The following is a 15972-nucleotide window of genomic DNA, read 5'->3' on the forward strand; positions in this document are numbered from 1 at the left end:
AAAACAATGACACCATCCCCCCAAATAAAACACTGCCGCCTCTAGACAAGTGACTTCGGTAAATACTAACTGGAAGAAAACCGCCCGCCGAGTGGCCCAGTATGACTCTCCTGCCTCTAGGATGCAGAAAGGAGAAGCAGGACTCAGGGCACGGACCTCTTTGGGGGTCTCCTGGTGGCACCGGTTGCTGTTCCACCACAACTCCAGGGCAGCCACCAGGCAGGCCAGGAGGAGGCCGATGGCCAGGATGCAGAAGACCCCAGCGAAGCTGTGCAGCTTGAGGGATTTGCCGTCGGCCTGGGCACTGGCGTGGCTGGTGAGGTCACAGCGGCCCATGTGAGGCCACCACTTTTGCTTGAGCACGTCCAGGTCCCCAGTGTCCTGCAACTCCAGGATCCTGCAAGATACAATCCACATGAGCCACAGCCACCGGCCTCATCAGTGTGGTCATGGGGGCTTTGGCCCATTCCCCACCATGCTGGCCCTTCCACAGACCACGCTGAACCGTGGTGGCTCTTATTCTGTCCCAATTTTTCCCTCCCCAATCCATTCTCCCACTGTGAGACAGTGCTCTTCCCAAAATACACATCAGGTTTGTCTTTCTCCTTAAAAGTCTCGATGCCCCCTCCTACCACTGCCCATGGATAAAGTTCAATAGCAAGCACATAAGGACCCTTCACATGGGACTGGGAGCAAGCTCTGGGGATAAAATAGGAAAATATAGAACTGGATGAGGCGATATTTGGACTGTGGACTTGCAAAAATGCTTTCTTTAAACCTTCAATCCATTGTAAGTTTCTCCCACCAGGATTCCCCAAATCACTCATTCATTCATTCGATTTGAGGAGTATCTGCCTTGCGCTATGTGTGATGTTCAACACTGCTGAGGGTGCAGTCCAGAGACACATACATGGACCTTGAAACAATTAGAGCAATCAATGTGGACACCGAAGCTGTGATCAATACCATGCCACGAAAGTACAGGTGCTAAGAAATGGTGCACTGGGTGGGTGTCCAGACCAGGGGGGTTACAGGGCGGACCTCATCAAGGAAGTGACAGGTAAGCTGCCACCTGAAGGAAGGTTAGTCATCAAATAGCTCACACTTGTCTGGCATATTCTATGTGCCAGGATATATGCTAAGTGCTTGACAGATAGTGTTTAATTGTCATGTCAACCCTTTGAGATGGTTCCTTCCATTCTCCTATTTTTATACAGAAGGAAATGGAGGCACAGAGAGGTGAAATATCTTGCCAAATTCACTTTGTGGTTGGCAGGGATGGCATTCAACAAGAAGGAAAAACTACAGCCATGCTTGAAAGTCTTGTCTGGGCTAAGTGCTCAGCATGTCTGAGATGCTAAAATACGGCCACAGAGGCTGGAGAGTGATGGGTGAGGAGGAAGATGGTGGGAGAAGAAGCTAAAGCAGGAAGAGCAGAGAATGTCGGTTCTGAGAAGGTATGAGAGGGAGTCTGGATTCCATCCTGATCACCAAGGTGGGGCAAACCCCTGGGCTCCTGTAGTCCCCATGCAGGTGTTTGGATGGTGGTTTTCCTTCTTGTGGCATTTTATGGACTCCCTCTGTAATTCAGTGGTCTGAACAGTGAGCTAGTAGAATCTGGTAGTCCCCAGCCTCCTCATACCCAAGCTTTTCCATCTGGGGAGGGAGACTTTCAGCCTGGTACGTGGTGATATATCCAGGTGATAACACCTGCTGTGACCTCTCTGAGCCCATATTCTCAGCTCTCTGGGTGTACACAGTTCAGGAGAAGTGGTTCTGTACAGCCAGGAGAAGCTCACTTCCAACTGTCCAGTTGAGCAGTCTCTGCCCTGGACCTGCATTGCAGGCCACCTGTGACCATAAGCTGAGGCTGAGGTCTATGGGCTGTGCATGCATGCATGGGCTGTGGCTGTTGGAGAGGGAAGGTGACAGCCCAGAGGGGGTCCTCTGACCTTTCACCATCATGGATCCAGCATAGCAAGGCCTTTCATAGGCTGTGAATAGCTTGGCTCGGTACAAGAAGCAGGGAATGGAGGCACCAGATCTCAGCTGGGTATGACGGAACAAGTGACTTGCTCCTGCTTAAGCTTGGCTGGCTCATCTTTGCAAGATAGATCCACGACCCCACTAGGTGAGTAGATCCTTCAAGATGGGCTGTGTGTTACTCTCCATGGTTTCTCCTGAGCAAGCAGAGTGGCGGCACAACTTGGGCCATCAATGGATGTTGGCTGCATCAATATGTGTATGAATATATTAATTGAATCATGAAAACTAATCTAAGCTAAAATGGCCATGGTGAGATAATGAGATAATGTCTGTTAAGAGCCAAGGACACAAGTCAGCACAAAAGACTTAATATGCCACTGGTGCCTGCAGGGACTTGGTCATTGAGATAAATGCATGATTGCCATGTGCACCTGTGCGCCTTGGGTTTGTGTTTGGTATGCCATTGAGCACAAGATATCTCACATGGCACATCCCATGATCACCTGGGCAGCTTCAGTGTCCCATACCTCTGTATGGCGCTGGTCATGTTACAGAAGCTGGCCACTGGTTCATGCTGAAAGGCCACTATTTAAGTCTATGCTGGCAGGTCTGAATAAGCTGGGCCTCCTGGCAGTTATAGAAACCCCAGGGCTGGATATGCAGGATCTCAGGGCTTTGAGAAGACTCGTGGGTAGACTAATGGCTCGCTGAGGAGAGACAGCAGAGCTTTGTATTTAGCACAGATTCTGCTCTGATGGACATCATGCAAACACAGACCGTGCCATCACACAAGCCATGGTATGCAACCTCTCAATTTCAGTGCTGTTATTACTAAAATCTGAGATCATAACAACTCCTACCACAGCATGACTGTGGAAAATGGAAAAGGGACACATGGGCACCACTCAGCTCAAGATATGGCAAGTAATAAGAGCTCCATAAAAGCTGGTAAAATTTGCACAGTCTGATGGCCATGCTGACCAGCAGCCCTATCCAGTCCAGTACTGACATGCACTGCCTTTTATTGAGAACATAGTAGGGACTGATCATTTCCCATTGTTGTAATCCTCCTAGCAGCCTGCAAAGTAGTTCTTAGTGAATCAGTTTTACATCTTGAAGACCTGAGGCTTGGCATCTAGATGACTTGTTCATGGTTGCAATTAGAAAGTGGCAAGATTATTCTTCAGAGCTGGGGCGTGCTGACCCGGGAGGCCATGCTCTTTCCAGATAATCAGGCTGCTAAGTGCAGTCAGCGGGCTCTCTGAGAGTTAGGTTCTGGTCTACGGGACCACGAAACTCTGGCCAGAGCATAGCTGTAGGGTCTGATTTTTACTCCTCCACTCACTGACTGCAACATCAGGCAGGCTGCTTAGTTCTACCGATGCTTCTCTTCTTCCTGCTCCTTTTAATTGTATGCATTTTTATGCCCAATATTATTTCAGGAAGAATGTAAGGCAGTTTATAGGGAAACATAGAATAAAGTAAAAACAAACAAATCAAAAAGAAAATTTAAACATGTAAGCAACAGAGGAAAGATAAAACAAGTCACGGGCACAAAATCAGTCCTAGAACGAGGCTAAACTAATGCACACCATAATAATCTATACTCCTGCTTATGAGTAAGCCGGAGCGATAATAGCCACTTCCTGAAGCCAGTTGTTCTATTTTCCAGACAGATATAATTGCAGGTGCTTTCCTCTGGTCAATAGTTGGGGAGCCTGCTACACAGTAGGTGCTCTATAAATGGCTATTAGGTTGTTAAACATTTATTGAATGCCTGCCCTGCATGCCATGGTCCACAAACAGGCTACAGCACTCAACCCTGCCATACACACTTAGAAGGCACAGCCTATAGAACCTGTCCTCTGCCAAAGCAAGGGCGTGTACCCATATTCAAGGAAACAGCTTAGTTTCCAGGATGAAGGGAAAGAAAGTTACAGCAGTTCCAGATAAGACCGGGATCTGTGATTTCTGTGAGGCCTTTTTTTCCCTGTAAATGGCATAGTGCGTTGCTTCCTGGATCTGCCCCCTCCCTCCTCTCAGGCATGCCCCAACTAGAGGCAGCTCACGGTTCTGTAGGCATCATACAACGGAGAGCCTCTCAAAGAACCACTGGCAGTCGTACATTGACGACCTGAGGTCAGAGTGTTCCTTCTAAGTAGATACCCATCTGCCCAGGTAGGGGAGGGGGGATGCTTTCAGCCCAAGAGAGGCTGCAACACAGAGACTTAATATGCACTCTCCTCCCAACTCTGCCAGGAGCTGGATGAGTGAGCCTCTCTGAACTTCAGGATGTTAAATGAATGACCTCTAACAACTCTCGCCCTTCCAAATGGATTATCCTCAGTGCTGGGATGCCTGTGTTTACCAGTCAACTGGTGTTGCCCCTAAGCCTGGGTACCATGCCAGCTTTTTCATTTGGACACATCTGCTATTTTGGATTTTGGTGGACCAAGATAGCCTGTCCTTTGGGATTCCTCTCTAAGCTCCTTAGTCCTGCCCTCTTCACTCACCAGGATGTCACCTCACAGACATGTGTGGGTGATGGGCCCAAGGCACAGATGTCCTTAGGAACAGGAGCCCCAGTGAGCAGGCCACTGAGCTCACCAATGCTCCTCACTTTCACCTTGTCTGGTAAGGCCAAGACCCCTAGTCAAAGACTAAGATAAGTTTTCTGGCAGTAAAAGCAGGGTGTTGATGACAGACTTTTTTTCTCAAGGAAGCTGGCCAGGAGTTCAGATTGAGCACTTGGAAACTTGATCATGCCCAAGGGTCTAGAGTAGACCAGGCTCAAGAAGGGATGGACTCCCACCAGCAAATTACATGGGAAGCTTAATAGGCCAACACAAACTAGACACAATGTTTCACTTCTGGTGGAGGGTATCCATGTGCCTTTGCTTGGGCTAGAATACCCAGGCCTATAAAGCCCTCCTCCCCTCTTACCCCGGCCCTCCCCCTACCATTTGCTAGTATTAATTACCAGGAGGCTGATCTGGGGAGGATGGGGAGGAGGCAGGTCCCTTGCCTGCCCCAGCAGATAGCGTCTGCCCCCTCAGCCCATGTGCACATGAATATGCAGTCAATCTGCTTCTCTGACCACACTTTTTTTCAAGACCACATTGACTCTTCCCTCACTGACTTTTCCCACTGAAAGCCAATTTTAGAACTTCCTAAAACTTATAATAATAAGTAAGTATTGGGCCCTTCTTAGATCCAATTAATTATTCACTTAATTTTACATTACTGGGCCTATCTGGCTACCTCCTACTCACCCTTCAGGCCTTAGGTGCCCTCCCTGGCCTCCTGGTTCTGATTAGCTGTTTTCCTCTGCCCTCCTCCACTTCTAGAATAGCCTCTCCATTGTACTTACTTCCCTGTGCTGGCATTGCCTGCCTGCATCACAGTTCCCACCGAGACTATGCACCTTCATGAGATGGGACCACATACTTCCTCTTCGTCGTCCCCGGCTGGCATGGGACTAGTTGGGGTGGATGGAGGATCATGTGCTGGTGTACAATCAGGGCTGAGGTCACGTGAGGAAGAACCAAGCTTGTGTTGGCTCCTGCCTCCTAAGAGAAGTTTATCCTCTAAGCCCCCCTTAGCTGACGGTGCCTACCTCTGGGAGAAGAGGTCCCTGTAGGGGCTGCCGTGCTGCAGGGCGATCCCGTAGCCCTTGCTGCTGACGCTGTTGCCAATGACAGTCACAGAGCAGTCATCATCTGTTAGGGCTGCGTACTCCACCACTGCCACATCCCACAAAAAGGCGTAGTTCCCCTTCTTTGCCTGAAAGACCAAAATCACCATGGAGTCAGGTAGGCCTGTATCAGTTTTGAGCACCAAGTAGCTCAGTGATGAAATTTGCAGGACCCTCCAATGCGATCCCCTGCCGACAAGCCAGCACAGCAAGCCACTGGCTTGCCACTCGCTGTGTTTAGACACAAAAGGCTGTGATGCTATCTCCAGTATGCTCCAGGAAAGCACACGTCACACAGAGAGGTAGGAAAGGTGAGTGGTAGGTGAGCTCTAAGGCTAGCCACCTGCTCACAATGGCAGGGACCTATTTCTCAGATTAGCAGGCTCACCTTCAAAAGTGCAGGAAGTCTGACCCAGGGAATTGAGATTTTCTGTTCAGAGATTTAGGGGGAGTGTAATAGTACGCAGTTAGTATTTCTACTTAGAACCTGGCTGAGCCCTGCTTAGGGTGAATGCGGAAGATGGCCCTAGATTTAGTGCCCTGAGTGGCTATGACTTAATATCTAAGTCATAAAAAATATCTATATATAAGTCATGAACTTGAACTTGCTATGCATAGGGAAGAACCCATAAAGTCAGAGTCCTGATTATTATGGTGCCAGGTTGCGTTTCTGCCACGTGCCTTCTACTGCCCACACAAGAGTGTCCCCACACATACGAACATGCACAAACACATACATACATGCGCAGACACACAGGCACACAAGCAAGAGTGCACACACACACGCACAGCCACACACACACAGGAGGTTTCTATATCAGTGCAGTGGTTGCAGATTATTTCATAAGGAATTTGCCCGTGGCCATGCTGAAGTCCCACCCCATCACACCCATCCATAGAAGACCTTCAGTTATATCCTGAGCCTTAACTCTGACTTTGCCTGGAACTTGGACACTCAGGGGAAATGTGAGCTGCTCTGCTTTTTGGAAGGAGATGCAAACTAGACATTGTCACTTGGCCAGCTTAAAATAGAGCATAATGTTCTTAATGTAGCCAAGTGCCTGGTTTTTATTCTAGAGTGAGCACACAGTTGTCTCTTTGCCACTTCGTCCCTCTTACCACAACTCACACTGGGTGCTGTAAGACCTCAGTCTGGGCTTGGTGGCAGGCCTGAAAGATCACAGACAAGAGATCAAGCTGGCACGCTACAAGTTTTGTGGCATCATCATGGGCATTGTGCTGATCTCTTGCTTCAGGTGAGTCTTCATGTCCACTGAGACTTTCCAAAGAGTGCTATTGTTACTTAGGTGAAGGTAGTCAAGATTTTACTTCTTTTAGGACCCAAAGTGCCCGTGGGCCAAAATGGCTCATTTTTTCTTCAGAAGTTTTCCATCAAAAGGATTTGTGAGCAGAGCATGGCGCTCCCCGGCACGAAGAGGCTGCTCCTGGCCATTCAACAATTTTTCCCAAAGACCTTGTAAGAAATGACACACGCACCTGTGCCACCCATGGACTTGTACCTCCAGGAGCAATCCAAATATTACATCAAAGCTGCATTCCATGGCCAAGCCAATTTCAGAAGTCCCTAAAGGACTTTGACCCAGGTTGCAAAATTACACTCATTTCTCTCCTTCCACATGGGAAGATAACAGTCTTTGAAATTTTTTCCTGCTGGCAAACAAGTTTTCTCTTGAAAAGATATAAATTTTCAACCTCTTAGTATCCAAGTTTCTCAGCAAAATGTTGACTTATGACCTAATATTTGGCTTTGGTCTCACTTTGGAGCATTTCACATCCATGCTCGCAATTCAACATGACAATCAGACATTGTTATTTGGACGGTTTCAAAAGGGCATGTCATGTTGAAGGAAGAATTAAGATCAGGTTCGTTTCCACCTTTCAAGTGATGTTCCAAGAAGGAAAAGGAAATAGACTGGCTCAGATTGAGTGGAAACCGACTGACAAAAACCTGGTGCAGCCATTCTATGGGGGTACTTAGCTTCCTTCAAGTCACAAGTGTTTGCGGCTCCGGTTTGGTCTCAGTGACAGGTGAGCGCAGCTGCAAGAAGGAAGCATTTATTGTCTTGCTGACCTAAGCCGAGAAGCCAGGAAACACATGGGTAGGATGCTGACAATGTCTCAGCTGCAAATCCCTTAACCAGGAAGGCTGTCGAGAAAAGAGGGGAGAGTAGTTCTTTCTTGAAGTGGTGAGTCTTCTCATTTTTAAACAGACACTAAAGTTACTATTATGTTTATGTCTGCTTCAAGGAGCATGTGGCCAGTCCCTAATATACTTGACAATGCCTGAACAGGGGGTCTGGAGAGACTAATGTGCCCCATCTTGTTTGTGGACCACATCAGAGGCTCCAGATGCATTGGGCTCTAGCCTTATGAAAATACTCTCCATCCCCAACATCTCTGCCCCAATTCCTCAGCATCCCAGAGCTTCCTATGTCCTCCTCTTAGCCCCATGCTGAGTAAAATGTAGCAACAGATCCCTCCCTGTGCCTCCCAAGTCTGTTAGGCTCCAGGGAAATTTTCTGGACCTTGTAGATATCTCCCCATCTTCCTGGTGTGTCACAGACCCTGTGTAACACAGAAGTCTTCTTAGGCCTGGCCATGCTCTCAGGAATATTCAGATACCAACTATAAGAAGCCCAAACACACTACCCATCATGGTTATGTCCCCTTTATATAGACGTTCTTGTCTCCATGAAGAATGAGCTCCACACACACACCTGCCCCAAATTTGAAGACATGTTTCTCCCTAATAGGGCCCAAACCAGCTTTCCATGGTTTGTAGAAAACCACAATTTGTGGAAAACTACAATCTGTGCTGCTTATCCACAAATCTTGGTGTGTGTGTGTGTGTGTGTGTGTGTATACACAGAAATATACGTATATGCATAAGCATATATATACACAAAATTAAAGTAGTATAAAACAATAGGATAGATACAGTATTATTATTGTTCTGTATACATGTGAAATGTAATATGCCAAAAGATGGATAGGATTATTACATAATGGAGTGGTATTAGTGATTCTTAGGACAAGCTGGTTAAAGGTTTTTCTTTAATCTTGTTACACAATCTATGTTATCACACACTATACAGGCACCAAGTCTGATCTCCGTTCCCCTGTGTGCCCTTGCCCATCAACACAACACAGGGGCCTGGCAGAGCTCTCCAATTTCCCGGCTATTACCCAAATACAGCCCTTATTTCCCTGGGCTGCATCTAAACATTTTGCTTTGTTTCATTCTCCCCTTTCCCTAAAAGGGAAAGAAAAGGCAATTGGTTTAAAGATAAAAAATGAAAAGATGTGAAGATTCAGGGATAGAAGGAAAAGAACAGCTTTGATATTAGACAAAGTCAAAGGCATCTGAGCATCCATCCCCAGGAAGTCAGGATAGCAGCAGGTAGCAGGCCACCCCTGACATATCTCCCTGTAAGTACCTTAGCAAACAGGATCCAAGCCCTTCCCTGAAGTCCACTCTGTGCCCAGTCCACATGTACGCTGGAGTACAACGAATGGAAAGGGATGGAGATATGAGGGTGCCTGGCCCCAGCATTTAGAGCATCCTCCCTAACATTTGGGGGAATGTGATCAGCCTCTATGGCTGGAGGAAGGTTGGGCACAATAAACAAAGCCACGAGTGAGCTGGGATATTGGAGGACTCCCTCTCCATTGCTCCACACCAATAATAAAATGAGATTGCATTGCCTTTCATTGCACAGCTGATTCTGCCCTTCACAGAACTCACTTGGAGCACAAACTTCCAGAGACAACAGCCTTCGAGGCAAGAACTTCATTATGCTCTTCTATTCCATTCTAACTGCTTTTGGAAAGGGACAAGCGACCACATTGTTCCCCCAAACAAGAATGCTGGGACTACAAACAGCGAACACAAATGTAATTGGAAAGAAAGTGCTGAAGGAAATCAGGTGTCTACAGTGCCAGCTACAGGGAAGGTGCAGAGCACCTGCTGGGTGCCGGGACTTTCAGAGCCCTGATTCCTTTGCCATCCCTGGTATAATTCTAAAGGGCAGAACATCCATCCCCTTTGACAGATGAAGGAGAAACAAAGTGAGTTGTCCCAAACAGACCCAGATCATGAAAGGCAGAGCCAGGTTAAGGTAAGCTAGCACTCCGGCTCCAAAGAAGGCTGTGCTGTCCCCTCTGCCCTGCTTGGACCCATGAAGGAAGGGCTGGGGAAGTTGGTCCTGGTGTCCTTGCCCTCTGAGCACTTCCCAGGGCAGTGCTGCTGGTGACAGAACACACTGAGATGGCAATGACTGTCTTTCTCCAGCTTTGGAAACGTGGTGGCTTGTGGAACTGCTGAACCCCTGTGAAATGGAGGTCACGGGCCACACTGTCTCTGGATGGGGTTGTCAGGATATCAGGGACTCCTTGGACACTTGATGCATCCTCATGTGCATTCGCCAACTGGAGGCACACCTTAGTGTCTCTCCCAGAGTCCACTTTCACCCAAAGCAGAGCTTGGCCCTCTCAGGTGTCCCAAGTGTTAGCTCCCATGGTCATTTCATGAACTGGCAATGCATTGCCATGCACAGCCTGAACCCTGGCTACAGTGACACCTGCACCAAATTACAAGATGCACAGTGAAAACCCAGACCATCTGTGGAGAAAAGGACAATTTTACAGTCTGCCGGTAGGAATGTGGGCTGGCACGATATTTCTGGAATGGCAATTTGGTGGGGAGACTCAAACGCTCTTAAAATGTGCATATACAGCAATTCCACCCTTAGGGATCTATCCTAAGGAATTATTCAGTTTCTGAAAAGATGTTTGTACAAAGATTTTCAGAGTAACACTGTTTAAACTAGAAACAATTGGAAATAATCTAAATGTTCAAAACTTAAGAATCAACTGGGCAAATGACAGTATTAAATGATGGAATATTATATTACCATTACCGTGGAGTCTTAAAGAGAGCAATGATCACTAAGGGAAACAATTGTCTGTGGCAAACAAGGGCTAGCCTGGATCTGGCTCCAACAGTATGGATTTGAATCCCAGCTCCACTGCTTTCTGACTGTGTGAGTGCAGGCAAGTTGCTTAACATCTCTGGGCCTCAGTTCTCATGGACGCAAAATGGTCCATTGTTCACAGAGTTCTGATGAGGATTAAATCCCTCGATAAATGTGACATGCTTAGAACCTTGCCTGGCATATAGTAGATGCTAAATACATGAGAACCAGTATTATGCTGTTTAGTGAAAAAGAATCTGTTACACTGGAGTATTTGCACTGTGATATCCTTTTTAAATCATCATGTAAAAATAATGTTTTTATGTTTATGAAGAAATGAAACCAAGCACCAAATACCAACATGGTCATCTTGGGGTGATGCCACCATGGGTGACTTCTGTTGGTTTCTTTTAATCTGCTGTGTTGCCCATGTTTTCTACAGCTTGGCAAGCATCTCTCCTGTGACCGCACTGCCCCAGAGGGGAATTTTAGTGATTCGGCCCCCCTCCTGAGCACAGTGTAGTGAAAAGAGAAGAGTTGTAGACAAAGACAAGTGCAGGGCTACACCCCCAGCTCTTCAAGGAACCAACAATCTTGGGGACCAATAGCTGTTTCCTAGAGACCTATTCTGACTGTGAAATTACAAGACACAATGCACTGTGCCTGGCAATAGTGAGGGCTCGATTCAAGCTCTCTCTCTTCCCTTCTGCAGTCCCCAGCTTGATTCAGGAGACCGATCTGTCAGCTGTTATGGGAACATCTATCTTCCCACACCACCCCCCCCCACATCCATTCCTCCACCTTGACCAAGTCAGCAACATGCTCTGTGGGAGTCTATGGTATGTGTATGGGTGTGTGTAAGTATGAGTACATAAATGTATGCAAATGTGTGTGTGTGTGTGTGTGCGCATGCATGCGTGTGTGCATAAGTACCACAGACCCCAGGGAAGCAGGAGAGAAGTAAACTCAGGTACCAAGTGCCTGGAGAACCACAAAGAGTTTAAGATAAACAGACTAACAGCAGGTAAGGAGCCTACCTCTCCTGGTCTCTCAGAACAATGGACAGATCGTCCAAAATGACATGCACATGTAGGGCAGACAATCAACAGGACTCTCAGAGGTGTTCACAAGCTAATCTCAGGTGGCTGTAAAGAAACCTGCCACCCATGAAGTGAGAGATAATGACCATTTACCTAGACCAGCCCCCAGAACAGGAAAAGCAGGAAAACCAGGGAAGGCTCCATGGGAGGGGGAAATGGCAATATAACACTCCCACAATTCGTGCAATTGCTGCTCTTCTGAAGTGTCCACGGGGCACAAAGTCAATCTGGCTCCTGTCTTCAGACCAGAGTGAACAGGATGGAGCTGGACAGTGAGATAACACAATCAAAGCGGCAGCAAGGCCATCTGGTATGGGGGTGTCCTGAGTGTGTGTGTGTCTGTGGACATGAGTGCAGGTGTGAGGGCAAACACGCAAGTTTGTCATGGTGGTCGCAGTGAGGCTGCCCATTACCTGAGGGACAAGACTGGGATAAGGGAAATGTCATAAGGCTACAGCAGCAGAAAATGGCTTCTGATGGCCAGGCATTAGGCCTGCAAGATTTCTGCAATGATTGCCTGTCCCATCCTAGTATTCTTGTATCCTAGAGTAACAAAGTCAGTGGCAAGGAGCTCACCAAGGGGTAGAGAGAATGGCAAGTAATTCCTCAAGCCACCAATGCCCTTACTCTTATATTGTCTTTTCTTTGATTCTTTAACTTCCTTTATAGAATTTTTAGCTCCATTTCATAATGAGAAAGGCCTGGTATGTCAATGATAGCAAAGGTCTGGACACGGGCAGATCAGGTCTTCCCCTAGTGTTCTTGGCCAGTCACCTGAAATCTGAGCCTACATATCCTCATCTAGAAGGTAGAAATAGCAAGCCCACACAGGCTCATCACAGGAGGAGACAGCATGGAAAGTGTCTGATGCATAGAAGGAACTCAAACAATAAGACACTGTCCTCATGATCATGATAATCATCATCAGCATCATCCTTATAGCTTAAAGCTTGGACCCCCATCAGCCTGGTAAATTAGAAAGACTGTTAGCCTGGGTCACAGTCTTGGCCCGGTTACTGACTCACTACTGATTTGTAAATATGGAAGATGAGCCCAGATGGTCCTTCAGGTCTTCTCCTGCTTTAACATCCTCAAAGTGTATGATGTAGACCAGTGGGTCTCAAAGTATGTTCCCTGAACCAGCAGTATCAGCATCACTGGAGAACTTAATAAGAAATGTAAATTCTCAGGCTTCATGTCAGATCCACTGAATAAGAGACTCTGGGAGTGGAGCTCAACCATCTAATAATCTCTCTAGGTGGTGCTGATGTGTGCTCAAGTTGAGAGATCCAACAATACAGACCTTTGTGTCCATTAATTTCTGACCCTCTCTTGAGAGCAGGTCTAGAAAGGGGGAGAGTATTAATGGCTCTAGGGTCTCGGGTTGGGGCACTAAATGGAGGAGCAGAAGTCATGGAGTCGAGAGACCAAGACTATTGAAAATAAACACTAAAGGAAAGTTATGTTTTACATCTTCTTCCTGCAAAGTGCTCTACTTGGGTCTTTCTCATACATTCTCTTCTTAGAAAGTTCAAAATAAACTTCTACAGCACAGACTGTGTCAATTTCCCAAGAGGATCAAGGCTCAAAACGGACTATGCCCAAGACCACAGAATCAGCTATTGACAGAGATTGAATGTCTCTCCAGGTCTCCTGGACTGCAAATGGCCTTCCACTCTCCCATATCAAAAGTTCAACATCTAAGTAGCCCCAAAGAGTCACACAGAGCCCCCTGAGCAGCTGTCTCTGGTATCATACTGATTTTTTTTCTCTTCTGCTACCAAATTCTTGCCAAGCTTTTGTTAATGATGTTCAGCCTCCAGCACCTGACTCTATGGAAGCTTTATGGTTGCATTCCCTTTTTGCACCTCTAACACTTTGGGACAGACAGTCTTATTTAGTGAATCAAGTATCGTCTTAGTGGAAGGAGGTTTCTCACATCTCCAAGGGAGATGGAGCTGGTTCAGTACAAAGGAAAGATAAAAGTCCTAACTTGGAAGAATCAATGGCTTCTTCCTCAAAGTCTAAAACTGCACACCATCAGCAAAACCAGGGGCCATAAACAACCTTCCCAGCAGGGCAAAGGGACACATTGATTTTCAATGATTTGTCAAAACTTTAAATTGTCCAAAGACCATGATAAACAACAATCTAATCTGAGTTCTTCCATGGGAAAGATTAAGAATGATCTAAAAGAAAGAGTAAATTGGTTTGCTTAGATACAAAATAGATTACAAAGAGAAAATACAGAATGAAAAATGTTATCCTGGGGAAGGGAAACAACTTAAGAATATATGAATTCAGGCAGCATAGAGAACAGGCATCCACGTGGTCAAACATTCTCTGAAGAAGCATAGGGATAGGGCCATGCAGCTACTCCCTGCGCATGCGTGAGTGCATGTGTTCACATGCACACACACCCACACAAAGGAATGTAAGCCCCATGGCCATGCGTGTCCTGTTCATTGCCCTAGCATGATGTCTGGTATACAGTTGGTGCTGAATAAATATGTGTAAAGTGACTAATGAAGAACTGAAGGCATGAATGCAATGATATGGGGAAGCCTGGGGTCTTGAATCAAAGCAAGCTGGGCTGGATATGTCCTGAACGCCCCTCCAGATTTCTCCTTCACCCTTATCCATCCCGTTCTCTCCTCCACAGGCTGACCTTCCTGGACAAAGGCAGGAATGCCTATCAAAAGGCATTCCTGGGCCTCTGGCTAAGAGTCACTTTCTAAGATCCATGTCTAAATCAAATATTAATACTAATAAAGCAACAATCATAACAATAAGCACCACTTGTTCAAGTGCACGTTCTCAAACTTAAGAGGGCATGAGAATCATCTGGAGGGAATGTTAGAATACAGACAACTAGTCTCCACCCTGCTTCCCTCTCTCAACTTCTGATTTACTGGGTATAAGGAGGACTCAAAGATTTCATTTCTAACATGTCCCAGATGATGCTGACATTGCTGGTCCAAGGACCACACTTGGAGAATGACAGTGTTAAAAGACACCCTACAAGGCACTGCACCAAACCCTTACATCACCTCTAATCTTTATGATAACTCTGGGAAGACCCAGGAGTATTAATCCTGTATTTCAGAGGAGGTAACTTTGTCCGGGAATTATCTTACAAAGGTCTCACCTCTGGCACAAAAGGGATGTAAGAACCAAACCCGGTTTTTGTTAACTCAAACCCCTCACTCTCCTCGCCTCCTTCATGCTGCTTTAACTGAGCACTTGACTTCTTGGAGACAAAGTTCAAACGAGACCCATGAAACCACACCCTGAGGCCAAGGTGACTTTGACATCTGCGGCCACTTCCCCCCTCTCTGTTTCTTTAGCCATAAAATGTTGTTGGGAACTAGCAACTCAGACTGTGCCAGAAGGAGAGAAAAGTAGTAAAATTGTGTGTGATCACAATTAATATTAAAGACTACCCCTGAAAGTGTTGGGAGGCCATCTCTGTGGGTTTAATGTTGAAGAGTCTCATTGCTAACCCCATTTGCGGCTTAAGTATTCCTTTATGGCCTTTGCTGAAATGTCAGCCTTGAGAGAAATACCTCACACAATAGTCTGAAAGCACTTTGAGGAGCTACGAAAGAGGTCACATTCTGACCAAAAAGATTGAAATGGAGTCCTATCTCTCACAGAACAAACTCTGAGCTCTACCTGGCAGGATGTACAGCTTTGTAAAGTCAAAGAATCAGAAAGATTCACCACCAGAGGGGACTGGCGGGGGCACTGGGTGAATAGGAGCCTGCCACATGGCCCAGGGACAACCAGCCCTTACTAGAAAGCACTGTGATCACTTCTCATCACTTCTCACATAACTAAGCTGAGGTCTGAGATATGGGCTGTACAGAATGAATCCAAGACCTCTTCCATATGAGGATTCTTCAAATACTAGAGATAGCCAATTTCACAGCTCAGGGTTTTCTTTACCAGGCTCCACACCATTTCTGGTTCCTTTATCTGATTCTTGAGAGGCATGATCTTCAGGGCTTTTACTGCTCTCATTACTGTCCCTGATTTAAGGTCATCTACCCCTCATCACTCTCTCTCTGTCCATCTCTGTGTTTGTGTGTGTATGCTCTCTCTCTCACACACTAAAATTTTAAAATGTCAGGTTCAAAGCCAATCTCAATACCTTTATATTGGAAGGTAAAGAGACGCCTCATTAGAGCTACCCATC

At 46.5% G+C, this 15972-nt stretch overlaps 1 protein-coding gene across 4 annotated transcripts in view; it reads right to left on the reverse strand.

Annotated features, from left to right (window-relative positions):
• Positions 1-15972, reverse strand: part of GRID1 (glutamate ionotropic receptor delta type subunit 1) — a 696359-nt gene that overhangs the window by 12895 nt on the left and 667492 nt on the right. For 3 of the 4 annotated variants that reach the window (XM_019444807.2, XM_019444804.2, XM_019444809.2), the window contains 2 exons: positions 5603-5769; positions 157-397 (listed from right to left, as the gene is read on the reverse strand). In XM_019444807.2, coding sequence (XP_019300352.1) covers positions 157-397; positions 5603-5769 — 408 coding nt within the window. Of the gene's footprint in view, positions 1-70; positions 398-5602; positions 5770-15972 lie in introns of all 4 variants that reach the window. The other variant, XM_019444808.2, reaches the window with a different exon arrangement.

This window comes from Panthera pardus, unplaced genomic scaffold, assembly GCF_024362965.1.
Source record: "Panthera pardus isolate Hobbes unplaced genomic scaffold, ASM2436296v1 HiC_scaffold_22, whole genome shotgun sequence".
NCBI lineage: Eukaryota > Metazoa > Chordata > Mammalia > Carnivora > Felidae > Panthera > Panthera pardus.